Below are 26,445 nucleotides of genomic sequence, written 5' to 3'. Positions count from 1 at the left end.
AGCCGTAAAGGAGATTGGCGATCCCCGGCCTCTGACTGGCCGGGGATCGCCGCCGTCTGATAGGCTAAAGCCTATCAGAGGTGGTACAGGACGGATCGCCGTCCTGTACCGCCCACAGTAATGAGGAGAGGGAGGGCGGAATAGCGCTGCGGAGGGGGGCTTTGAGGAGCCCCCGCAAGGCACAAGGCAGCGGCGGCGATCAGACCCCCCAGCAGGACATCCCCTAGTGGGGAAAAAAGGGGGGGGGGGGGGGGAGTCTGATCGCCCTGCCTATTACCCGATCTGTGCTGCGGGCTGAAGAGCCCACCCAGCACAGATCAATTAAAATTAAAACCAATGTGTGCCATCGCATAAATGCATTACATTTAAGAAATTATATATATATATACTGTACATATCTTTCATATTTAATTCCATATAGTATTACTTCTTACAATGTTGTGTGTCACCTCCTCATTGTCCGCTGTCAACGTGAACCTGAGACAAGTAATCATTCAGTCACATGGAAACCAGGCATGGTTTAACTTTGGTGTGTTAAGAGAAATGAATGACTTCTGCTTACTTTAAATAGAATGGGACTTACCAAAATAGATTTATCCCAATCACCTTTTAGAATAATGTGCCATCTGGCAGGAGATAAAACTTGTCCATCCACTGTCAGCTCCTTCAGGTTATCATTTGCTTCCACACATTTATTCTGGGAATGTTTCTGTAACCCCTTGCTACCCATGAGTAAAGTCACTGTTTTATATCACAATAAAAGGTTAAGTGATGTTTAAAGGTAATATGGGACAGGAATTATTCAAAATGAAAAAATCCAGATGTCCACCTGCAACTATGTACTGTTGTTTTGTGGGAACATTTATTTTTAGTTATCAGCATTCTTGCACAGTGCATTAATAGCTAGGAGAATCTCCAGCTTTATATTCTTTCGTTTGTTTTTGTTTTGGATAACACAGGCAAGGGTTAGAGCCCCTGTCAAATTTTTACTGCTGTCTGTATCCCAATCGGGAACATTTATCTCCATTTTGTAGTGGCATTCAGCACATAACTGACCTTGCTTTTTGCCTTTTCGAGTGAAGATTCTTTTTGGATGTTCTGATACAGGCTAGACAATTGCAATGCCCTCTATGCAGGCCTTCCAAATAAAGACCTACACCCCCTGCAGCTAGTACAGAATGATGTCGCAAGACTATTAACAAGCCAACCCACCATTGCTACATAACACCAATCCTTTGCTCACTACACTGGCTACCCGTAGAATGGAGAATCCTCGTCAAAACTGGCATGCTAACATTCAAATCCCTACATGACCTGGCCCAGGATACCTGAAGGATTTGTTGCAACTGCGCCACACCTCCCACAACCTCAGATCCAATAACTTGACCACCCCCAGAGTTCAACTAAAAACCTTTGGAGCCAGATCAAGTCAGCTTCAACCCTGGACACGTTTAAATCAAAACTGAAAAGCCACCCGTTTAGTCTGGCATTTATGATCACATAACTTTTCCCCCTGTACGCACCACTACTACTGATCTGAGACAAGCTTTTGCGCTTTGAGTGCTACGGGAGAAAAGTGCTTCACAAATGTTTGGTTGTTATACAAGATATTGGATACTGATAAATAACTGACTTTTTTGCCTTTATAATTTCATGCTCTGCTGAGGGGTTCGATAAACCCTTAACAGGGCGGAGCCGGCTGGAGAAACAGGAAGAGGAAGAAAGCACTCTCAATACAAAAGGATACAGCCTTTGCAACCCCACATATGGCCAATCAAGACTGTTCTTTTTCTAGAGCACCCAGGGGCATAGCAATAGGGGTTGCAGAGGTAGCGACCGCATCGGGGCCCTTGGGCCAGATGAGCCCCGTGAGGCCCTTCCTCAACCAAAGTATTAGCTGTTTATTGGACCTGTGGTGGCAATAATCACTTCTATAGATACTTTGAATAGTGGTAATCATTAACAAACTGCTCCCCATCCCCTTCTTGCACCTCTAACACTGTAGTTGCCATTGGCAGGTTTTGGTGCGTCGTGTCAATTGTTGTTATGTATAGAGTGCTTGGGGGGCCCCATGTAAAACTTGCACTGGGGCCCATAGCTCCATAGCTACGCCACTGAGAGCACCTCTTGTAATATCACAGTGCAGAGTTGCAAGTAGCAGAGCTCTGGATTGTAGATGGACTTTGTGGTACAGGTCTCAGGATACTTTGGGAATCAGTTGTTACTTACCCGAGTTCACAGTAAATATCAGTAAGCGGCACAAAATACCCAGTGCTCGTGATTATGGACTGTAACTACCTCAAAGTAGCTGTGTGGTGTAATGGTTAAGGGCTCTGCCTCTGACACAGGAGACCAGAGTTCGAATCTGGGCTCTGCCTGTTCAGTAAGCTAGCACATATTCAGTAGGAGACCTTAGGCAATTCTCCCTAACACTGCTACTGCCTAAAGAGCGCGTTCTAGTGGCTGCAGCTATGGCGCTTTGAGTCCACCAGGAGAAAAGCGCTATATAAATGTTCTGTGTCTTGTCTCAACGTGATCTGGAAATAGCTGTATCAATAGAGGTCCTGGGTAGGGATGGTCAACAAGATGCAAATCATTTGGGTTGATGCAGGAGTCTGGACATTCTGTATGCAGCCTGAAAATGCACGGATTGAAGTCTTCCAAGGTGGAATATGTGTGGTCTGTTTTCAAGCTGCATATGCTATTTGCATAATCCTGCATCTCTGAATTATTCGCATATCATCAACCATACCTAGTCCTGGGAGCTGGACCACAAGCCATTTAGTGCTCCTCTGAAAATAGATTTTTTAAAATCCTGTCCATCTTCTAGAAGGATTGTGCTGCAAAGATTTAACTAGGTTTTGAAATGTTACAACATTTTGGATGGAAAAAAATATATTTGCTGAAAGGACATTTTCACATTAGTTACAAGACAAACACAAATAACATTCATATTGTGCTGCAAGTTTAAAAGCTCTGAATTCAGATTTCGAACTGTAGAGCTCATGCCTAGTAACCACACTTCTCCCCAACTGTCCATCTGAACCAGTCCTTAACGATCTGCAACAGATTGACTATTTAAGCGTACCTGAGCCAAAGCTTGGGTCAAAAAGGAAATACCTACCTAACCTAAGAGGCTTAATCAAGATCCTGTAGAGCTTTCCTAAAGCATCCTCCGCCCCCCCCCCCCCATTGACGATCTCATGAGTAAACCCCCCCCCCCGATTCCCAACAATTTAGATATCTGGGTAGGTCAGTGCTCCTCTTCAAGCATGCCTGTGGCCGTACTGCACCTGTGAGTACAGCCACACCTGTGCAGAAAGCTGGAGCCACTTGTGCAGGTGCGGCTGTGCTCATGCAGATGCAGCAGTTCTTTTCCTGCACTAAAGCCTGCAGATTATTTTACATGCTGCATGTCTGGCGTATTCCCAGCTAACTGAAGTTGTCTGCAGTGGATGGTGATGAGTGAGGATATACGTCACACTTCTGTGCTACATCACTGCAGCACTGGATGTGACACCTCAAAGTATTCTCCATATCCCCTTCCATAATGGGCCCAATCCAATACATTTTTATTCCCAAGTGATATTTTTACATCCTCTATAATAAAATCGAACTGTCCCTGCGTCAACCTCTTTCCGTCTGTGTGTCCGTGTTTTTTTTTTTGTACTGCACATGTGCGCAGTAGTCAACCGTTGGGACAGGAGGGCGGGCCGTGCGGCGGACGGATGCGCGCATGCACACTAACATGCAGTGACGGCAGTATCACTACCTAGAGCCCGTTTTTAAAACGGGCATAGGTAGACTAGTTATAAATAAAATGCCTTCTAAGCCACCAGCAAGCAAGAAAACACTCAGGATAATTTTGACAGTACTTTTTCACCTATTTTTTGGTATTTTTTTCAATTGCAAAAGATATTTTGAACAGAAGATGAAAAATTATCTCCTAGGAGAAAACTTAGGAGAAAAAGGCCCATATGCAATTCACTTTTTCACCTGTGTTTTCTCCTAGGTGATATTTAATTTATCAATAAAATGCCTTTTAAGCCACCAGCAAGCAAGAAAATACTCAACATAATTTTGATAGTACTTTTGCACTTCTCAGTACTTTTTCAGTTGAAAAGTGCTGGAAAATGATTTTAAATAGAAGATGAAAAATTATCTCCTAGGAGAAAACATAGGAGAAAAGTGGAATTGCATATGGGCCAAAGTGAATTGAATCAGGCCCATTGCATCAGATTGAAAATGATCATTCTTCAGATTCCAGTTAAGTGTTTGTTTTACAGAATCCAAAGTACCACTGAACGATCGCAATTGAAATGTGTGGGATAGATTATTCCGTATTTTTCGGACTATAAGACGCTCCTGACCATAACACGCACCTAGGTTTAGAGGGTAAAAAACAAGGAAAAAAAATACTAAACTTGGTGCGTCCATGTTGCAGGGGCATCTTATGGACCTTCTCCCCCCAATTATTATGTCCCCCTTGTGCCCTCCTTGTACCTCTTGTGTCCCGTCTCCCTTTGTTCAGTGTCCCCATGTTCTCATTCCCCATCCTATGCCTTGTCTCTGTCCTCATGTACCCATCCATGTCTGCCTCCCTGTGTCTGTTCCCCTGTGTCTTTCGACCCCTTTGTCCTTGTCCCTCCTGTCTTCCAAAGTCCCCCTTCCTTTGCCTTGTCTCTGTCCCTGGTGTGCTTCTCAATGTTTGCCTCACTGTTCCCCTGAATCTTCTGTCTCCCTGCGTCCTCCTCTCTCCTATCCTCAATGTCCTGTCTCCCTTCCTATGCCCATCTCTGTCCATGTTTGCCTCCCTGTGGCTTCTGTCCTCATGTGTTGCCTCATGTCCCTCCTGTCCTCGATGTCCTGTCTCCCTTCCTATGCAGTCTCTGTACTGATGCGCATACATGCCTAGCAGCCGGGTGCTCACTTCTTATGCATCCCACTGTGTCTTAAGTCCTCCCGTATTCATGTCCCTCCTGTCTGTGCCCCCTTTCTTTGCCATCTCCTTCCCGAAGCCATACGCATCCAGCAGCCGTGTGCTTGCGTCCGATGTAATGACGAAAGCTTTCAGAGCAAACCACCAATCAGGTGGGGGGGGGGGCGCTGCCCCAGGACGCCAATCACAGCCCTCACTGCTCCCTTCTTTGTCCTGTCGAGACTATCGTGTCCTATTAAATAGCGAGCAGGGAGCAGTGAGGGCTCTGATTGGCGATCTGGGGAAGCGCCCCCCCACCTGATTGGTGGTTTTCTCTGAAAGCTTTCATCATTACATCGGATGCAAGCACGCGGCTGCTGGATGCGGATGGCTTTGGGAAAGAGATGGCAAACAAAGGGGGCACCGACAGGTGAGCACCCGGCTGCTAGGCATGTATGCGCATCGGATGGCATAGAAAGGGGGGCACGGGCAGGAGGGACGAGGACACGGGAGGACTGAAGACATGCGCATCGGTAAAGAGATGGCATAGGAAGGGTAACAGGACACAACACACTGGACTGAAGATACAGGGAGGCAGACATGGAGGGCACAGGGACAGAGACGGGCATAGAAAGGGGGACACGGACAATCGGACATCAACATCAGAGGAATGGAGGGATGACTGAAGACCCTGAGGAAGTAAGGCAGACAAGGAGGAGCACACAGGGACAGGCACTGATGGAGGACACAGGGGAACAGACACGGTACATTTGGACTATAATACGCATTCACTTTTTCTCCCAAATTTTAGACGAGAAAAAGTGCGTCTTATAGCCCAAAAAATATGGTAATTCACCAATCTGGATTGCAGACAAGAAACAGGAATATACATCAAGTAATCTGCTTGTTAAGCAGCTAAAGAGTTGCTTAAGGCAGATGTAGGCGGTCATCGTCATGCCAATTCAAGCTCTTTTAGAAGATTATAAAGTCTGCTCAGTCCAGTAGAAAAAGCTGGGGAATCATTACTTCTCAAACAAGTCTGCTTCTGCACGAACGTCTCTGGTAGCTCCCAGATCAGGTTTGCTGCCAGATACATACACTTACACATGAAGCAGCAGCTGCTTAAGACAGTCATTATTATTATTATTTATTGTATTTATAAAGCACCAACATATTACGCAACGCTGGGCATTAATTTAGGTTACAGACAATATTTAGGGTGACAAACAGCAATATGACAATACAGGAATACAAGAAAAACAGATCACACAGCACAGTATGAGTACAAAGTAAAGATTAGTCAGTCACTGGAGGGGAGCATGGAGATTAGGCAAGTTAGGTTCACTCAAATGCATAGCATGGGTGCACAGTAATGGAGGTGCATGATCAGGTAGTCACTGTTTCAACCAAGCATGCAGGTTGAAATTTCTAACTATTGTACAACTTTATTTATTGTATTTTTACTCAGATTCCAAGTGGTTATGCTAAAGGATGAGAATAGTTACAAAACTAGTCAAATCCGCATCAATAATGACGACATGTAATTCTATCATGATAGATTCATTTGAACAGGGATTTTTTTTGTTACAATGACAGACCTCTAATAAATAAATATAAACTTTATATGTTTACATCATGTATAGGAGTGCAGAGGTGAATTGGTCAACTAAACTTCAACACACATTTTTTGTTTTATTCATTTTACTTTACAGCAGGGCCTCTGTTGGTGAATGACAGCATGTTTTGACCAAGATAATATAGCAGTGCCCTCTGGTGGCATATGGATTACTTTTTTTCCAAAAAATGCAGTCAGATTTCTAAACGTGTTTTGTGAAAATAAACATGTAACACTTAACAGCTGCAGTGAGATTGTTACAGTATCTGAATTTGTATCTAAACATAGTACAGACGTCACTAACACTCCAACAACGAAGTATCACAATGTTGAGACTAGCAACTGAACACTCATGCTAAGAATTATTTATGGTGAGATACAGCTATTTAGCTTGCATGTTTTGGATGGCTGTTTGGTCACAACATTAATTCATTTTACATCCACCTGTAAACTGTAGCTTACTTTACACGCATTTCTAACACTATACCTACGAGTGGGAATGTTTTCCAGGGGATGTGGCATTAGTGGTTGAAACATGTTCGCCCTTTTGGTGTATTCCAAAAAAAAAAAATGACTGTGCAGAGCAGCTGAAGGAGAGGATTCTATTTCCTGGAACCACCATCACGTTAGTACAGGTGAGGAGTATAATGCCATCATCACCTTAACTAAAAACATGAAAAGATTAACAAGAAATGAAACACTACAATGTTATAAGATTATTTTTATTTAGTATTTATATAGTGGCGACATACTCTGCAGCGCTGCAAGGTTTGTATATTCTCGATTATAAGTCAAGAAATTTAGGACTACATTTTTGAACTGATACTGAAAGGGGGGCTGCCTCTCTCTACCCCATCCCCCATATGCAAGTAAAATGCATCACTCTTTCCTTCAGGAAAGTCTGCAAGCTTTATTGTAGCTCCAATCACGCTCCCAAAGTCATGTGACATTGGTCCAGCATGAGGGAGAACGCTGTGCCCAGCACTGGCTTGGTGAGTGACTAGCTTCCACTGCAGCCCTTAATCTGAATTTTACTTGGAGAGAGAGAGAGAAAGGCAGCCCCCCTTTAGGTGGTGATCAATTTGTCTGGCTACTTTAGTGCTGCAGGGAGGGGGGAGAGGTACCAAAAATTCCAGCCACTGTAGCTCAGGGATTGGGGGGACACTGGCCTCAAAAAAGGGGCAGCATGGGGGCACATACTGGCCCCAATAAAAGGGGGAGCGGGGGTACATAATGTTCACACCAAAAGAGTGAGAAAGGGGGATGCAAACACTAACCACACTGATAGGGAGTATGGGGACAGACCAGTGGGTTAATTGCTACTTGTGCGGGCCTGGAGGAGTTATTGACTGACTTGGGGGCCGAGAAGAGGGAGGGTGGGGGGGGGGATTGGCTAAAATACATCCTGTAGTGCCGTCATTAACTCCTTCCTGGTCTCCAAGTTCAGCCATTAACATTACTGGACAGGCTTATACTTGAGTCATCGAAAAAATCCACTTTAAGATTGAGGTCAACTTATATTCAAGTATGTGCGGTAATTCCATTCAGAATATGACCTAATAACTAAAAAGATCTGATTTATGTAAAAACAATCTCTGTAGCTTAAAACTGTTCAATAACACCACTTTATAAAGAGATTGTTGCAAAAACATCAAGTGTAAAACAAAAAGTGTGTATTTTGCTATAAATATTAAAAAAAAAAAAAAAGAGATAGCAAACCATATAAGGCCTTCAACAACTTTATTGAAATTTATATATAAATAAATAAATCATGCACATTTTAAATGTAAACCCAAGTGAACTTAAAGTGCAGACAAACTTGTTACCTCCGTCATGCAGAAGGTAAACATTTGACAATAAAAAATGAAAAAAAAAGCAGCTTTAAAAAACCAGGATACACCACATCAGCTTTAATACCAAAAGAGAACGCAAAGCCATACCCTCATTTCTCCTGGTGAAATGCATTAATTTTATATTTGTAATGCTAATGTATAAATAAAATAATTTACCAAAAATGTGCACTCACAGAGTGAACTTTTATTTACAATACACAATTTAAAACCTATTGTATTTTCATTACATTGGTTCAAATGGAAAAAAAAAAAAAGCTATACTATTTTTTTTTCCTTGTTTGTTTGTTTTCGTTTTCCTTTCCTCTGCTGGGACAGTAAAGAAACTCCTCAGGTAGTAGATATGTAAAGTGCGTCCCAAAATATACAGAGTTTTTCATAGGCAGTATACAAAACAACAATACATTCTTCAAACAAGATCACAGGTAAAGCAGCAAATAATCAATTTTACAAAATGTTTGATGTTTAATTTCTTTTTCTCTCTCTCTTTTTGGCATCCTGGACCCTTGTATGCAGTTAACCAACATTAAATCCAAGGCTTTTATGCAATATACACAGTACAGGTTCTGATAACTGAACATGCAAATGTCATTTCTCTACTTTTAGAACCATTTACCCCTTTGAGATGAGCTGTAAGGCCATGGTGACTTTTAAAGGGAGCACACAAAATGCCACAGACCTATCTTAGATAAAGTCAAACGGTTTCTTAAAAATGCAAACAAAATAAAAAATATCCTATATTTTAAGATTAGACCACAGTCATTGTCACTGGCACTGGGTGCCGTTATATAAATTTCCTTTTCTTTTACATTTACAGTATTACTAGAGAGCTCAGAGCTCCCAAAATAAAATCTTTTAATGGGCAGAACTTTACAACACAAAGTTAAACGCTTGACTAACAGATGATTATAAGAATGCACCCATTTTAACCAAATAGAATAGGAATTTGTCAGGGGGAATATACATTCAATCAAAACTTATTTTGACACAGCATTATGAAAATTCAAACCTATTACACAGCATTAAGTAAACCATGAGGTTTTAAAAATTGAATATCAAAAGGCTAAAACACCTTTGTTATTGCACCCAATACAATTGTTCAGATGTTAAGCATTTTACATTGATTTCAGAGTACTTTTATCTATATATTTTACAGGTTAGTGATCAATCCATCAAGTCTGGAAAACTAAACTGGTAACTGATCACACAGTATCTATTACCATATCCCCATGAGCTAAGCAGGTTGGTAGAAACCAAAATTCTCTATCTTAGCCTTTTATTTGAAAAAGCAAGATACAGACATCTTTGCTACTGAGGATTTAAAATACACAACACTATACAAAATAAATAAGCAAAAAAACAAAAAAAACTGAATTACTTTTAGCTTGCAAAATCTGTAATTAATAATCACAGTTCTCACTGCATTGTCCTTTTACGCAACGCTATAATAAAAAGGTAGGACAAACAGACAAAACTGTTTTACATTCTGCCAGCTGAATTCCCCTTTTTATTTGAGCAGCAAAAAAAATAAAAAAAATAAAAAAAATTAAAAGAAATATAGAAAATACATTTTTGGCAGATATTCCATATTCCTTATTGGTAATTTCTATATTTATGTATACTTTTTACATAGTATCACAGGTCTATTTTAATTGGTATGCATACAATTTTCATTCTCTATGTCGTTTTCATTGTCATTTGACTCCTCGTCACTCTCCCCTGGGACTCCCGTAGCAGCTAAAGCCCCTTGTTTGACTTCTCTGTCCAGAGGAAAGAAACCTGTTCCGCTGATGGTGTCCTGCCGCTGATAGAAGAGCACATATGCAGCTTTGGACTGCAAAAAAACATTAACATTAATTTCAGAACCGGAAACATACAGAAATGAGAAATCTAGAAACATCTATACTTGTGTTTATTTTTCATGCAACTTTACTTCTCTAACTCAGGGCTTCTCAAACCTGCCCTTATTTCCCGATCCATAGTGCATGTTTTGGGGATATCCAGATAGATAAACCACACTAATAAGCCACTCATTACATTGCCTATGCAATTGTGAAGCTACCTAAAAAGATGTGCCTTGTCTCCGCTATCTTTTAGACAGCTGTGAGAGGCAACAGCACGTCTCAAGGTGCTGCCATCTCTCCCCTGTGGTCTATAAAAAAAAATAAAAAAAATATGTAAACCATTTTATGGCCAGCTGCTCCCAGTTTATACATATGCTAATTAGTGGCTAGGGTCCCTTATAAAAGGATGGCCTCATCATGGTGGAAGGGTCCAATACGGAATACTTTGCATGCAAACTGTTTTTGGAAGCCAACATCCTTCATTCATGTAATTTGGTGCATCTGTTTTGAATGCAAGATGTGTACCCTGCCTAAAATTAGGCTCTGCACACCTATTTTGGTAGTCATTCAGATGCAGCCTGCTTTGGGAAGTGGTACCACCTTTCCCTGCTGTAAAAAAAACAAACAAAAAAACCCAAACAATTACCTTATGGCTAGCTGCTCTTATTTAATATTTCCCCTTTCTAGGTAAGTACTTTTTTTTGACCTGAGTTTCAGCTTTAGTTTATTTTTATCATATTTTATTTGTTTTTATGAATTTACATTCCATCTAGCAGTGCTCAATTGTCTAGGTAGCAGAAATTTAGTTTATTTGAAGGCAGGGTGGAGATGGTCATTGAGATGCTAATAAATCAAAATCAATGGAAATCTTAAAAAAAAATGATGCAGCTTGGAAATAAACAAAATGCATATGAGTGTTCCAATTCCAAACGGAATATATTAGCATAATATTTACATCAACTCAGTATTATAAGAAAATCACTGGCTTTCATAGCAATATCTGTATATTGACTAGGCATAGAACAGTATCTGGCCACCATAACTGTTTGGAATAGTAAGTGTGTATATTAAAGAATTGGTCTTAAAAACACACACACACACACAAAAAAAAAACATTAAAAAGAAAATAACTATTTAGACTAACCACTATTTGGTCCTCAGATGCTGTGGAAACACTGCTGTCATCAAAATAGTACCATTTCCCATCATCTTTATTTTTTGCAAAAGCTGTATCTATGAGAGAAAAAGATATTAAAATACCACAAGGTTCTGAAGATTTACCCCTCCAACCAATTCATTTTTAAAATATACTTAATTGATGCAAATGCAGCATAAATATCTAACAGTCAAATAAATCATATACAATAAACCTTAAAAATATATCTTTACTGATGTCCATTCCATACACAAATTATTAAAAATCATGAAACCAGCTGCCTAATGTGTAGATTATCTGGTTCTGGTAAATAATATCTAATAAAGTTACATATAGGTATGTCCCTTTTAGCCCTCATAAGATGCTAATCTTGATATGGGCAAATAGGGCTTTTGGGGACAACCAGCTTCTCAATGTGTTCAGTGATATAGAGACAAGTTTTGAGTCAGATCACTAATAATTAAAACATACATTTTATTATAACACATAAATGATAGAACAGACACAAGCTGATATAGCCATCACAGTAATCAGTGTTACATACATTAACAATTCCTTATACAATTTTTCAATTGCTCCCCTGTATGGGGGGCTTTTGAACGGGATTCGTTCCCAAGTAGTGACCCCCACTATATAAACTAAAGTGGGGTCACACTGGGATCAGTGTCTGTATATACTCTAATAGCAATAGATATACAATGGCAGAGATATACTCTATGTCTCGATGCGTTTCGAAAATAAGACATTGTATAATTCACTTCTTCAGGAGTAGCGTATTATTCTCGGCTTAGGTATGTGGGTTTTACAAAAAAACTGTTTCTTTGATAGTAGTTCTTTACGTCTTTTAGCAGCCCTGAACGGTTATCTTGTGTACAATAACTCGGGGCGGGGGTACTGCAGCTATCTATACCATGCTAAGAGTAGAACTGAGCCTGCGTCCAGAGGAGGTAAATATCAAGTGCCTCCTTTGCAACTCTGCATTAGGTACTGGGAGGCACACGTAAAAAAAAATAAAAATGGCTGGCAAAAGGTTAAGTCCAAAATTGGGCCTCCATAGGTTAAACTCGGTCTGCATTCCACACGTTTGTCTGGATTTAGACCTGCAGAATTTGGAGGCCAAAGAAAATGTAAGACATCCTATCACTTCTACTGCTCCACAGCATAGTTCTGACACTCATGTAATCAATGTAGGCGCTTTTGGCAGCAGAAAGAAGCAAGCCATGCAGCAAGTTGTTATTCAAACGACTTTATTGTGTTCAGCATAGAGAGGTCTTCTTTCACTTTTTCTAGCAATTTGCGCTACAGTAGCTCTTTCGTGGAATCACAGCAGATGGGCTAGCCTTTGGTCCCCATATGCTTAAGTGAGCCTTGGATGCCCATAACCCTGTCACAGGTTATTCTTCCTTAAAGGGAACCTTAACTAAGAGGGATATGGAGGTTTCCTGTTAAATCATACCAGTTGCTTGGCAGTCCTGCTGATCTCTTTGGCTATAGTAGTGGCTGAATCACAACCCTGAAACAAGCATGTGGATAATGCAGTTTCACTTTAGTCAGAGCACCTGATCTGCATGCTTGATGAGGGGCTGTGGCTAAAAGTATTAGAGAGCCAGGATCAGCAGGAGAGTGAGGCAACTGGTATTATTTTAAAAGCAAAAATTCAAATCCTCAGTTTAGGTTCCCTGTAAACCACATACCTAGATACCTAATAGACCTACTATTTGGCAGATGGCCTAACCTAGTCATCTAGACATTCCAATGTAGCCCTTCTCAAAGTCCCTTACACCCGTATGCTTGCCCATTCTTCCTGCTTTCAATGCATCATCTTCAAGAACATACTGTTCTCTTGCTGTATGATATCTTCAACCCCTTGACTAGTGCCACTGTAATAAGATTATCACTTTCATTTCACCTTAAAACATCAATCTTTAATATATGGGTCTTGGCTTTCAACATAATGTAAACCACAACATGCTGGATAAAAAAAAATACTCATAGTAATGATATATAATGCTATTTGTGGCTTTCTATGGTATACAAATGTGAACTGTTGGTTGAGCCATTCAGGATGCTGGTTTCAGCATCAGAAGCCCTTCCTACGTTTATATATTGCTATACATTGGTAGGTAATCCCACTCTCCCAGTTATGTTTAGCCTAGGCTATGATGCTACACCTTTGCTTATGTAACTGCAGCATGGATGGGCATATATCCCGTTACCCTTCATGTGAAACACCTGATGTACAGACTGACACCAGTTTTCATACATGCAAACCTTTCTGCTGAGTTACATACAGCAGCATATACTGTAAATGAAAGCAACATAACTAAGTGCAATTGTACAGAGTATTAATGAAAAGAGAACTACCTGAAAACACAAATTGATACACTGACCTATCTTTAATATTGTGTACAGAGTTTTCATTACGCAACAAGTCATAAAACAATGACCGTTCACCTCAAACCTTTCATTTTTTTGTCACAATATGATGAAAAGTATTAGGAAAAAGGCACATACAATTAAGGTTAATTAACAAATGAGTATGGGTGAATGAGGTATTCAATGTGTGTATGGCAGCTGAGCAGCATTAAAAAAAAAAGAAAAAACCTGCTGTCAAGCGCATGACAAAGTAAAATGTTTAAAAGCATATTCACAGTGGGACGTTGTGATGTAATGCGACCTTAAAGTCGCAATGCAGCATTACAATGCAACACAAAAAAAAAGGTGGTAACGTACATTAAAGCTGAGGTCCCGTGGCATACAGGCAATGAAAAGTATGCCTCTCTGTATCTGGTAACATCTGCGTTTAGAGGTAATGCAGTGCAAGCAGTGAGTTACCATAACGCAACATTTGCGAAACCTAGGCTTAACATTACAGTGCGTTAACCTACGTTATGACTTTATAACACAGGACAATAACATCCCACTGTGAATGTGACCTAAAGGTGGATGTTAACCTTTAACTCTCCTGGCGGTAACCCCGAGCTACACTCGGGGTAGCCGCCGCAGAGGATTTCTCTGCCCTGAGAGGGATTTTTTAAAAAAAATAAAAGTTGTTTTAGCCTTTGTAGCTAGCACGTCGCTAGCTACCTGTGTCCCATGTCCCTCCGCTCCCATCGCCACAGTTATACGTACCCCCCGAATCCCGCGATAACGCAGCCTCTCCAATCAGCTCCAGGCTTCGCTATGGGGAGGATCGGGATTGTGCATGACGTCATGTCGTCGATGACGTCAGACATGTCCGATCGTCGCCATAGCGACGACTGAAGCTCATTAGAAAGGCTGCGGCTCTCTCGGGGGATCGCGGCTAGATAACTTATAGCGGCAGCGATCGGGGGGGGGGGGGGGGGGGGGTGATCAGAAGGGTGCGGGGGGACTTGGGGGACAATGGTAGCTTGGTAGGTAGCCTAGTGCTACAACTACTTTATTTCAAAAAATCCCTCCTGCGGATGCAGCCTCGGAAACTGCGTATCGCCAGGAGGGTTAAATACAAAATAAGATCATGGGATTCTAGAAACATGCTACTTATGATTAGAACTCTGAATAAAATAGTTTATCTCAGCAGTTATTTTCACTTCAGGTTTTACATTAAATGACTTCCAAGGATCTGTAGGAGTAGAGTTGTTAGGAGTTCAAATTCTATATTGCCGCTCATGCTGGGCATACACGGCTCGATTTTGCCTCTCGATTCTCCCGCTCGATCGTTTTGCCGCTCAATTCCGCAGTCAATCTTTTTCCATTCACTTCAATCCGGAATCGAGCGGTGAAACGATCGGGCGGGAGATCGGACATGTCGGAAATTATCTATCGAGCCATTTTAATGGCTCAAAATCGAGCCGTGTATTCCCAGCACATCTCATTTTTGTGAACTGTTCCCCTATTCAAACCATAATAAAAATAAACTACTTACAATGTCCACCTCCCATTCCACCATAATGGTTTGACACAGCAATTAAATTGTAGCGACAAGGCCCTGCATTTGGATTAATGAGGAATTTAGACATGTCCAAATCACTGTTGGCAAGAAAAAAGTATACTAAATAAATGGTTCAAAATAGTCATTTTTTACTGTTACATACACAACTATAGACTGGCAAGTAAAGCAAATTTTCATTGTGACAACAGACATCTGTACCACAAATGTGCAGCTAGATATCTCATTACTTTTTTTGGACAATTGTTAGCTAGCTAAGCAGTTGCTGTACTAGACACCATTAATACTAATCTATATAACTACAAGTGTTCTTCAGATAAAAATGTACAGCCTGTACAAGAACCCAAGATGTACTTCTACTGTCACCAGCCAATACCCCTTATGTACACAGACCACACCCCATCTGTCCTATCTTATCTGAGTGCCTCCCCTTCAGGTCATACAGTGCTGTGGTCAATGGTCAAAGAACCAGAGTACATACTGCTTGAATATAAGGACTTTGATTTTTAGTTTTTTGCAGGGCAGATTTGTCCAAGTACAAGGTATAACTTAGTATAAAATCTTAGAAGAGCCAATGACAGCAGCTGCCAAAGCATCAAAGTCTGTCAAACTGTGTGCATATTAAGTGCTGTGGATTATTACATGATTTAAGGTCTGCAAACGTCTTACCGTGCATCTTCCAAAGCTTCTCTAACCTAAAGCTCCATACACACACACTAGATTAAACTCTGCCAACGCATAGCGGATTGACTCAGCTGAGGACGCTATTCTCCCCATTCATCCTGCCTGCTTTGTGATGCTCTTTGAGCGCCGTTCCAGCTGCCCTCCTCCTCCACCCTATAGCAACAGCACTTTCCCCTAAGGCAGGGGTAGGGAACCTATGGCTTGGGAGGCAGATGTAGCTCTTTTCATGGCTACATCTGTCTCAGACAAATCAGTAGGGGTTGATTCACTAAGCTACACTGTGCACGCAGCACAGCTTAGTGTGACAGCACAAGTAACATTTTCAAAGTAGGGATAATACTGCTGTAGAATGTACTACTAACTTACTCGTGCTACCCCCAAAACTAAGGGCCACTCCATTTGTCCCACCCTGGACCCCGTCAGGTCCAGTGACTTTTTAGGATGAGATCCCCGCACTTTGATAGGGCCAATAGGCTGTCTGACACTTGACAGGCAGCCTATTGGGCCAAAATGTGGGGATCTTGTCCTACAAATTGAATCAACCCCCAAGTCAGTCAGCTAATTGTACAAGCTGTTAGTCAGTATCTCTCCTTCTGGCTCTCGGGGAAATTGTTGATGTTGCAGAAAAAGAGAAGCTGAAGACGTGTCTGCTGCCCGTGGGATCAACTGTGTACACATCACCATGACAACAGGGACATGAGCCCTCTGCTGCGCATGTGCACTGTGCCAGTTTGAAACATATTGTATGGCTCTCACAGAATTACATTTTAACATATGTGGCGTTTATGGCTCTCAGCCAAAAAGGTTCCTGACCCCTGCTCTTAGGGATCAAGTCCCGATCACTGCTGGGCAACAGTCCTTGTACTATGTACGAGGCTAAAGCCTAGCAAGATATTAGGGAGTAGTTGCTGAAGTTGGTTAGATGTAAATGTTAATTACCATACAATAAATTGCTACAAAGTAAATAAAGTTAAGTGTTAACGATATAGTGTAGATCTAGACAAGGTTATTGTACTTTAACAGTGTCAGAATTTTAGTTTACTTGCCTTACAGGAAAATCAACAAGTGTATCTAGTTTATCCCTCATATATCTGCTGTAGGAGAAACGTTTCAAATGTACCACTAAAACTGGAGGCAGGGACCACAGATCTAATTTTTTGGTTGCTTGCTGATGTTCTTTACAGTGCGGACAATACCTTAAAAAAAAGAAAGCAATGTTACATGTCAAGATATTATGTTAAATAATTCAATGACACAAAGCCCAACTCGATGCATAGTTCTAAATATACCTCCTAATGGCTTAGTACTTAGACTGTCTAAATTATACCAATTGTATGTGGACAGGAGGTTTCTTGTTTTAAAAATCTGGTCACATGTGTAGAAGCAGAGCAGAATAGCCAATAGCAGGCTTTGTAGGTTGGGCTGCTGTTGCTTAGGTCTACACCACCCGACTGTAAAAAGGCAGGGCACAAAGGTATCTAAGAAAACGGATGTGTGTGTATGTATATATATATATATATATATATATATATATATATATATATATATATATATATATATATATATATATATATATATACATATATATATATATATATATATACATACACATACACACACACAAAACTAGTAGAATGAAAGAATGAGGAAGGTAGAAAAGTTCCAGTTTCTTTGTAAAGGGGAATCGACAAATTTAAATTCATTCCTGTGTTTTTTTATTTTTGTTTTACTTCTCGTAAGTTGGTTGTTATCAATTATTGAAATTCATTTTTAAATACTTTTCGTTGTTCGCACTTTGTTTTGAAAGATCCATGGAAAAAAACATGTGAAGACTTGTCATGGCCTATAGCTAAGTTCCCATCACAAGCATTTCACACTCTGTTCTCCCAACTGAATTTCTGTGAGTTGGTAATACTGCCAGGGCTGCATTTGAAGTATACCTGTCCCAAGGCAAAGTTACCTAAGGTAAGCACAGAGGCTCATGCTGGATCCACATACCTATCTGAATTGTTCTTTCCTCTCATTCCCTCCAGGTCCCCATAATCACTCCTTGAAAATGTGACTTGTCTAAAGTCAAATTTTCAGACAAGAAGATTAAGGCCTCTGGCAATATTTTCTACCATTCCCATCCCATTCACTTAAAGGGATACTGTAGGGGGGTCAGGGGAAAATGAGTTGAACTTACCCGGGGCTTCTAACGGTCCCCCGCAGACATCCTGTGTTGGTGCAGCCACTCACCGATGCTCCGGCCCCGCCTCCGGTTCACTTCTGGAATTTCAGACTTTAAAGTCTGAAAACCACTGCGCCTGCGTTGCCGTGTCCTCGATCCCGCTGATGTCATCAAGAGCGCACAGCGCAGGCCCAGTATGGTCTGTGTCTGCGCAGTACACTCCTGGTGACATCAGCGGGAGCGAGGACACGGGTGTGCAGGCGCAGTGGTTTTCTGACTTTAAAGTCAGAAATTCCAAAAGTGAACCGGAGGCGGGGCCGGAGCATCGGTGAGTGGCTGCGCCAACACAGGATGTCTGCGGGGGACCATTAGAAGCCCCGGGTAAGTTCAGCTCATTTTCCCCCGACCCCCCTACAGTATCCCTTTAAGGGGACTCAATGCAATATTAAATAAAATCACAAGTGGGGAAAGCGCCAAGGCCCTTTTCTGCAAGTGGGAAGGGCTACATGCCAGAAGCCGGGGTACATGGGGCCCCGGGAGGGATTCAGAAGAAAATACCAAGCAGAATGTTATAACTTTATATCAGAAGAGGATTGATTGAATGTGTAATTTACACTGAGGGTGCTCTTTATCCACTTTAAGGACTGAGACACTCCAGAAAAGCTCCCGAAACGCTAGAGGTTTCAAAAGCTCTTCCCAATGTAATGCTATGGGTTTTTTTTTTTTTTTTACAAAACCTCGTCGCTCCAGTGTGCATAGACACATAGGATAACATTAGCAGGAGGTTTCAAAAACTCAAAACGCTCAGAAGAACTCCTCTGGTGTGCACCAGGCCTAAGACATGCTTGACTGTTAACGGCTCCAGGACGGTTTAATAAGTCGCTCGCTTCCGCCACCACTCTGCATATGTGCGCGCCCCCCCCCCCGCCACCGTTAAATGTCAGGACACAGTGAACTGTGATTGGGGAAGAGGATCGAGCAGTCCTCTACCCAATCGCAATGCCTGCAATGAATCGATGTGACCCTGATCAGCAGCCACGTCCATTCACAAAAACAGGAAACCATCAGTTACATAAAATGTATAAAAAAAAGTGAACACTTCCTGTAAAAAAATGAGTGTGTTCACTAGTGCCATCCAGTGGCCAAAAAGTTAAACTACACATACAGGCACATAGATACACATACATGTAATTCATATTTATAAAATAAATAACTTACACTTCCAATGCACACCCCCCCCCCCTCCAAAAAAAGAAAAAATACTTGTAAAAAAAATTACATAAATAGTTGCCTTAGGGACTTAGCTTTTTTAATCTATATTTTATAATGGAACATTACTATTACTTTACTACATAGGGGCTTGTAATTATGCACTGGACGAACCCCCCCCCCCCCCCCCCAAAAAAAAAACAGAAAAACACCACCTATATTTCCAAATAATATATTGTCACGGATTTACACAAACAACCTTGTGAGGAGAGCCACCCCTTTAAATGTCAATAGGTGCAACTTGTAAACAAGGAGCCCGTGGTCTAATACAATTTCAGCAACAATTTCATATAAAGGACCACCGTCTCAAAGCACATACAAAAACAATTTAATTTCAGCCTTGGCTACATGAAAGTCGCACAACATGATTAAAATCACCCACAATTTAAAAACAATTGTACCTGGCCAGGATATGCGCGCTTAATCTAAAAGGGACAAGATCTGGTTTTATGCAGGGTGAAATCGCCCAGCCGCAGCCTATGCAAAAATCACCCTGCTACCACGATCTATTTGTCCTCAGCCACCACCTGAACACCGCTCACACAGTGTGATGATCCTACTTCCGGCTTCCCATAGCTAATGAGGCTAGTAGCTGCAGTACTGTGTAGCTTTTCTGACTTGACTGATGGTATTTGGCATAAGACAGAGGGCCCTTTTCCACTAGCAATCGCTAGCGTTCACGCTGAACGCTAGCGATTGCTGAATCGCAATTAGCGGCGATTCCCCGACGTTCGCGGCCGCGATTTTGCTATGCTATGCACTACATAGCAAAATCGCGGCAAAAGTCGCTCCGCGGCGCGATCGCGATCAAGTAAAAAACGAATCGCGGTAGTGGAAATGACCTACCGCGATTCCTATGTTAAAAAGCAAACCGTAGCGATTGTAAAATCGCTAGCGGTTTGCGTTTTTGCGATTCAGCCAGCGCAAACGCGCTGGTGGAAAAGGGCCCTGACAATCCATACGATGGCATATGCTGACAGGGGGTCACAGTAAACAATTGAGCTTCCTCAACATGGCGATATCTTGAGGCTATCAGCCTATGATACTTGCGCACAGTAGTTGGTGAGCTCCAGCTCACAGGGCCCTCGATTTTCCGCAATGCATTGGATATCTCCGACTGTCTCTGCCGCTATATTGCAGTCCGCTTTCATCTGCTGAGGCCTCAGCGCGGCTTGTGTTTCCTTTCAACTCCTATGCTAGGAGCCAGATCAGTGTGTGTTGGCGTTCACAGGTGGGGACACCGCGCGAGCACTCCTGCGGTAGCCACGCCCACCGACGCGTTTCGCCCCGCCCACGGGGCTTTCTCAAGGTGTTGAGTGGCAGCAGCTCGTTCACTTCCCTTATTATACCATTTCCTCCCAGCTCACGCCCACTCAGCATCAACGCTGCAAAGACATGTTGTATACACAATACACCAGACGGAGGGAGGCTGGACTTCAGTGGGAAACACATCCTTACTTAAGTATTCACTCCACTATCCAACACATATCAGTAATTTCAGAGTGATCTATTTATTGTTGTATCGGCCTATGTACATAGGTATTTTTGGACCATTATTTTGCATTAAGCGTGCAAGGAAGTCATTGCTGGTGACAAGTTAATAGGGCACGCGTGCTTCCTAAGCAGCTAATAGCTTATAAGAAGTACACTAGGTTCAAGTCTGTATTTAAACCTTTTGGGACAAGGGTTCCCAATCGATAGATCCACATCTGCTCAATTTTATACAGTTCTTTTTCTATGTCACCCCCACGGAAGGGGATCTGTTGTTTCATAATTCCTTTGAACCTCAGGCCATCGGGTTTCCCCCCATGATACTCCATGAAATGTTTCCCCAATGGACTGTCAAGGTCCCCATTTCGGATATTTCCAATGTGATCTCCAATTCGTTTACTCAGACGATTTTTTGTCTTCCCTATATACAGAAGATTGCAAGGACATTTTATCGCATATACAACGCGTGTTGAGTTGCAATTGATGTTTGCTCTTATCTCAAACGTTTTTGAACCATCAAAGTTCGTGAATGTCCTGCTTCTGTCCACATACCCACAATTGACACACGATCCACAGGGGAACATTCCATCTCTCCTGGGATAGCTGCCCAACCATGTTGATGGCCGTGCGGACTGAAATTCTGACCTCACTAGATGGTCCTTCAGGTTCTTCGCCCTACGGGCCGTCATATATGGTCTTTCACCAATATTTTGTTTAATTTTGTCGTCAAGCATTAAAACATGCCAATGTTTTTGAAGGATTCTCTGTAGATCGTTCCAATGTGGACCATATCCAGTTACAAACCTTACTGGATCTTTCTTCTTACCGCCTGAGCTCTTTTTGCTGTGTTTTACAGACAATAGGGACCCCCTGTCCTTCTCACTCAGCTTCTCTATCGCTCCTTCCAGCACCCGTGAGGGATATCCTCGCATTTTAAATCTTTGTCTCAGCTCACAAACCTCCTGATTATAGTCGTCTTCCCTTGAGCAGTTACGCTTTATTCGGGTAAACTGGCCTCTTGGAATTGCTTTCTTTTGGGTTGGCAAATGGAAGCTAGAGTAGTGAAGCAAAGTGTTCCCTGCAGTGGGCTTACGATAAGTGCTCGTCACAAGCCTCCCATTATCCCTTTTGATCAGTAAATCCAAGAAGGATAATGCATCTTTATCACATTGATAAGTTAATCTAATGTTCCTCGTGTTACATTGCAACCCCTCCACAAACAGTGAGAGTTGTTTTTCGGTTCCCCGCCAGACCAGGAGCACGTCATCAATGAACCTAAGCCAGAGAGCCACCCCACTACGGAAGAGGTCCAGGGGATACACATCCCGCCGCTCCCACAGGCCCAGGTGGAGACACGCATAGGCCGGAGCACAGGATGACCCCATTGACGTGCCCCTGATCTGGCGGTAGAACCGCCCATCAAATGCAAAGCAATTGTACGTGAGGACTAGTTCGAGAGCCTCACATACAAACTGGTTGTGTTCCCGAGCCTCTGGAAAGTGCTCCTTCAAAAAGAAAGCCACGGCTGCTATTCCAACTTCATTTGGGATTGAAGTATAAAGTGATTCCACATCAATACTTGCTATAATGTCATCTTTAGACATCCTAACCATATCTAATACCTGCAGGGCATCGCCAGTGTCCCTCACATATGATGGTAATTTTTCAACCATGCCCTTGAGCTTTAGGTCCAGATATTTCCCGAGTCTTTCCAGGGGACCCTCATTGCCTGAGACAATGGGGCGGCCGGGGGGTAACGTGGCATGTTTGTGTATTTTAGGTATAGTATAGAACACCGGGATGCGGTATGTATTGACATGACAAAAATCGTGTTCCTGTTTTGACAAGACACCCCTCGCACGCCCTACATCTATCAATTGATTGACTTTCTCCTTAAGCGCAGGAAAGGGATCTGTCCTCAACCTTACATAAGTCTCTTCATCACTCAACAATCTCAGGCATTCCTGCCTATAATACTCGGTGGACAGTATAACGACATTACCACCTTTGTCACTGGGTTTAATCGTGATTTCCGGCAGCCCTTTTAAGAGTTCAAGGGCCTGCTCCTCATCTGTGGTTAAATTTTTCTCATGAGTGTAGGGACTCCAGTGTAGTTTGTCAAAGTCCCTGCACACTAATTCCTTAAATGTGGACAAACGGTGCATCAATGGTGGCATATATCTGGATTTAGCCTTTACATCAACGGGTAATGGGTTGGATGGACCATCCGTCATGGATGCGTCCAATTCAGTCCCCAATTGCTCCCCCGGGCCCCCCTCATCCACCAAACTTTCCAAATTTCTCAAAGCTTCACGATCACTTAAACTATCTAATCTAGGGATCTCCAAATCTGCTGGTTGCTCGGCATGCTTATCACCACCATATGTGAGGGAAAGCTGAACTCTTCTTAGAAAAAAACACAGATCTTTATATACTTGAAAGGGGTCACCATTGCTAGCTGGAGCAAAAGTTAGACCACGGGACAGGAGCGAATAGACCCCCGGCTCAAATTCACGTGTGGAGAGGTTCATGACGTTGTTTGACTCTACCGATTCTGTTTCCTTACTGGTTGCACCCTCTTCTCTACCACCTCCTTCTTCTGCTTTCCCTTCCCCTTCTGTTCCTCCTGTCTCAGAATCCCCTTTGTTCTACTACCTCCTCCTCTTCCTCGTCTTCCTCGTTTTCTGTTTCTGACTCTTGTCCTAAAAAAACAATCGATTTTCCTGACGGGTTGTTCCCCGAGGGTCCTGCAGAGTGTGGACTGGGGTTTCGGGACCTATGTCTACTCATCGACCGATTTCTCGGTCTGCCTCTTTCACACTGAATAAATTCCCCCTGATTCCAACTAGCTACATCCTCCTGAAACTTTGCCTGTTTTTCCTTCTTAATTTTCGTAAGCCCACTGCAGGGAACACTTTGCTTCACTACTCTAGCTTCCATTTGCCAACCCAAAAGAAAGCAATTCCAAGAGGCCAGTTTACCCGAATAAAGCGTAACTGCTCAAGGGAAGACGACTATAATCAGGAGGTTTGTGAGCTGAGACAAAGATTTAAAATGCGAGGATATCCCTCACGGGTGCTGGAAGGAGCGATAGAGAAGCTGAGTGAGAAGGACAGGGGGTCCCTATTGTCTGTAAAACACAGCAAAAAGAGCTCAGGCGGTAAGAAGAAAGATCCAATAAGGTTTGTAACTGGATATGGTCCACATTGGAACGATCTACAGAGAATCCTTCAAAAACATTGGCATGTTTTAATGCTTGACGACAAAATTAAACAAAATATTGGTGAAAGACCATATATGACGGCCCGTAGGGCGAAGAACCTGAAGGACCATCTAGTGAGGTCAGAATTTCAGTCCGCACGGCCATCAACATGGTTGGGCAGCTATCCCAGGAGAGATGGAATGTTCCCCTGTGGATCGTGTGTCAATTGTGGGTATGTGGACAGAAGCAGGACATTCACGAACTTTGATGGTTCAAAAACGTTTGAGATAAGAGCAAACATCAATTGCAACTCAACACGCGTTGTATATGCGATAAAATGTCCTTGCAATCTTCTGTATATAGGGAAGACAAAAAATCGTCTGAGTAAACGAATTGGAGATCACATTGGAAATATCCGAAATGGGGACCTTGACAGTCCATTGGGGAAACATTTCATGGAGTATCATGGGGGGAAACCCGATGACCTGAGGTTCAAAGGAATTATGAAACAACAGATCCCCTTCCGTGGGGGTGACATAGAAAAAGAACTGTATAAAATTGAGCAGATGTGGATCTATCGATTGGGAACCCTTGTCCCAAAAGGTTTAAATACAGACTTGAACCTAGTGTACTTCTTATAAGCTATTAGCTGCTTAGGAAGCACGCGTGCCCTATTAACTTGTCACCAGCAATGACTTCCTTGCACGCTTAATGCAAAATAATGGTCCAAAAATACCTATGTACATAGGCCGATACAACAATAAATAGATCACTCTGAAATTACTGATATGTGTTGGATAGTGGAGTGAATACTTAAGTAAGGATGTGTTTCCCACTGAAGTCCAGCCTCCCTCCGTCTGGTGTATTGTGTATACAACATGTCTTTGCAGCGTTGATGCTGAGTGGGCGTGAGCTGGGAGGAAATGGTATAATAAGGGAAGTGAACGAGCTGCTGCCACTCAACACCTTGAGAAAGCCCCGTGGGCGGGGCGAAACGCGTCGGTGGGCGTGGCTACCGCAGGAGTGCTCGCGCGGTGTCCCCACCTGTGAACGCCAACACACACTGATCTGGCTCCTAGCATAGGAGTTGAAAGGAAACACAAGCCGCGCTGAGGCCTCAGCAGATGAAAGCGGACTGCAATATAGCGGCAGAGACAGTCGGAGATATCCAATGCATTGCGGAAAATCGAGGGCCCTGTGAGCTGGAGCTCACCAACTACTGTGCGCAAGTATCATAGGCTGATAGCCTCAAGATATCGCCATGTTGAGGAAGCTCAATTGTTTACTGTGACCCCCTGTCAGCATATGCCATCGTATGGATTGTCAGTCTTATGCCAAATACCATCAGTCAAGTCAGAAAAGCTACACAGTACTGCAGCTACTAGCCTCATTAGCTATGGGAAGCCGGAAGTAGGATCATCACACTGTGTGAGCGGTGTTCAGGTGGTGGCTGAGGACAAATAGATCGTGGTAGCAGGGTGATTTTTGCATAGGCTGCGGCTGGGCGATTTCACCCTGCATAAAACCAGATCTTGTCCCTTTTAGATTAAGCGCGCATATCCTGGCCAGGTACAATTGTTTTTAAATTGTGGGTGATTTTAATCATGTTGTGCGACTTTCATGTAGCCAAGGCTGAAATTAAATTGTTTTTGTATGTGCTTTGAGACGGTGGTCCTTTATATGAAATTGTTAATATATTGTCACCATACATTGTGATAGGGACATAATTTAAATGGTTTAATAAGCGGGACAACTGGGCAAATGAAATGTGTGTTTTTTATCCACAGAAGAACATTTTATTTTAAAATTATAATGGCCGAAAACTGCGATTTTTTTTTTCTTATTTTTCCCATTGAAATGCATTTAGGATAAAAAAAATTCTTAGCAAAATGTACTACCCACAGAAAGCCTACTTGGTGGCGAAAAGAACAATGTATAGATCATTTTGTTGTGATAAGTAGTAATAAAGTTATTGGTAAATAGAAGCGAGGAGTACTGACAAGTGAAATTTGCTCTTGTCCGTTAGGGTAAAAAACCCCATGGGGTGAACTGGTTAAATTACAGAAATGTCTTGTGGTACTCTGATATACATTTGCAGCAGTTTTCAATGAAGTGGCATTCTAGTTTAAGTACAACCTTCGTAGGTCAAGTTTGGCTGAAGGCACAACTGTAATTCGAAGACAGGTTCTTTGAAAGGCAAGGGTTTATAAAAACAGATCCATGGTAGATGGAAAATCACAAATGCATTGATATTAAAGAGACACTGAAGCGAGAATAAATCTCGCTTCTTGTCTCATAGTCAGCAGGGGCATGTG

General features: G+C 42.3%; 1 protein-coding gene across 5 annotated transcripts in view; it reads right to left on the bottom strand.

Moving 5' to 3' along the window:
- Window positions 1-8,256: 8,256 nt before the first annotated feature.
- Window positions 8,257-26,445, bottom strand: part of USP15 (ubiquitin specific peptidase 15) — a 121,133-nt gene continuing 102,944 nt past the window's right edge. For all 5 annotated transcript variants that reach the window (XM_068276613.1, XM_068276615.1, XM_068276614.1 and 2 more), the window contains 4 exons: window positions 17,045-17,194; window positions 15,291-15,394; window positions 11,372-11,460; window positions 8,257-10,217 (listed from right to left, as the gene is read on the bottom strand). In XM_068276613.1, the coding sequence (XP_068132714.1) occupies window positions 10,032-10,217; window positions 11,372-11,460; window positions 15,291-15,394; window positions 17,045-17,194 (529 nt within the window). In that variant the 3' untranslated portion in view covers window positions 8,257-10,031. The remainder of the gene's footprint in view (window positions 10,218-11,371; window positions 11,461-15,290; window positions 15,395-17,044; window positions 17,195-26,445) is intronic.

The sequence above is a fragment of the Hyperolius riggenbachi genome, chromosome 3 (assembly GCF_040937935.1).
Source record: "Hyperolius riggenbachi isolate aHypRig1 chromosome 3, aHypRig1.pri, whole genome shotgun sequence".
NCBI lineage: Eukaryota > Metazoa > Chordata > Amphibia > Anura > Hyperoliidae > Hyperolius > Hyperolius riggenbachi.
This window is presented reverse-complemented; position numbering and strand designations above follow the sequence as displayed.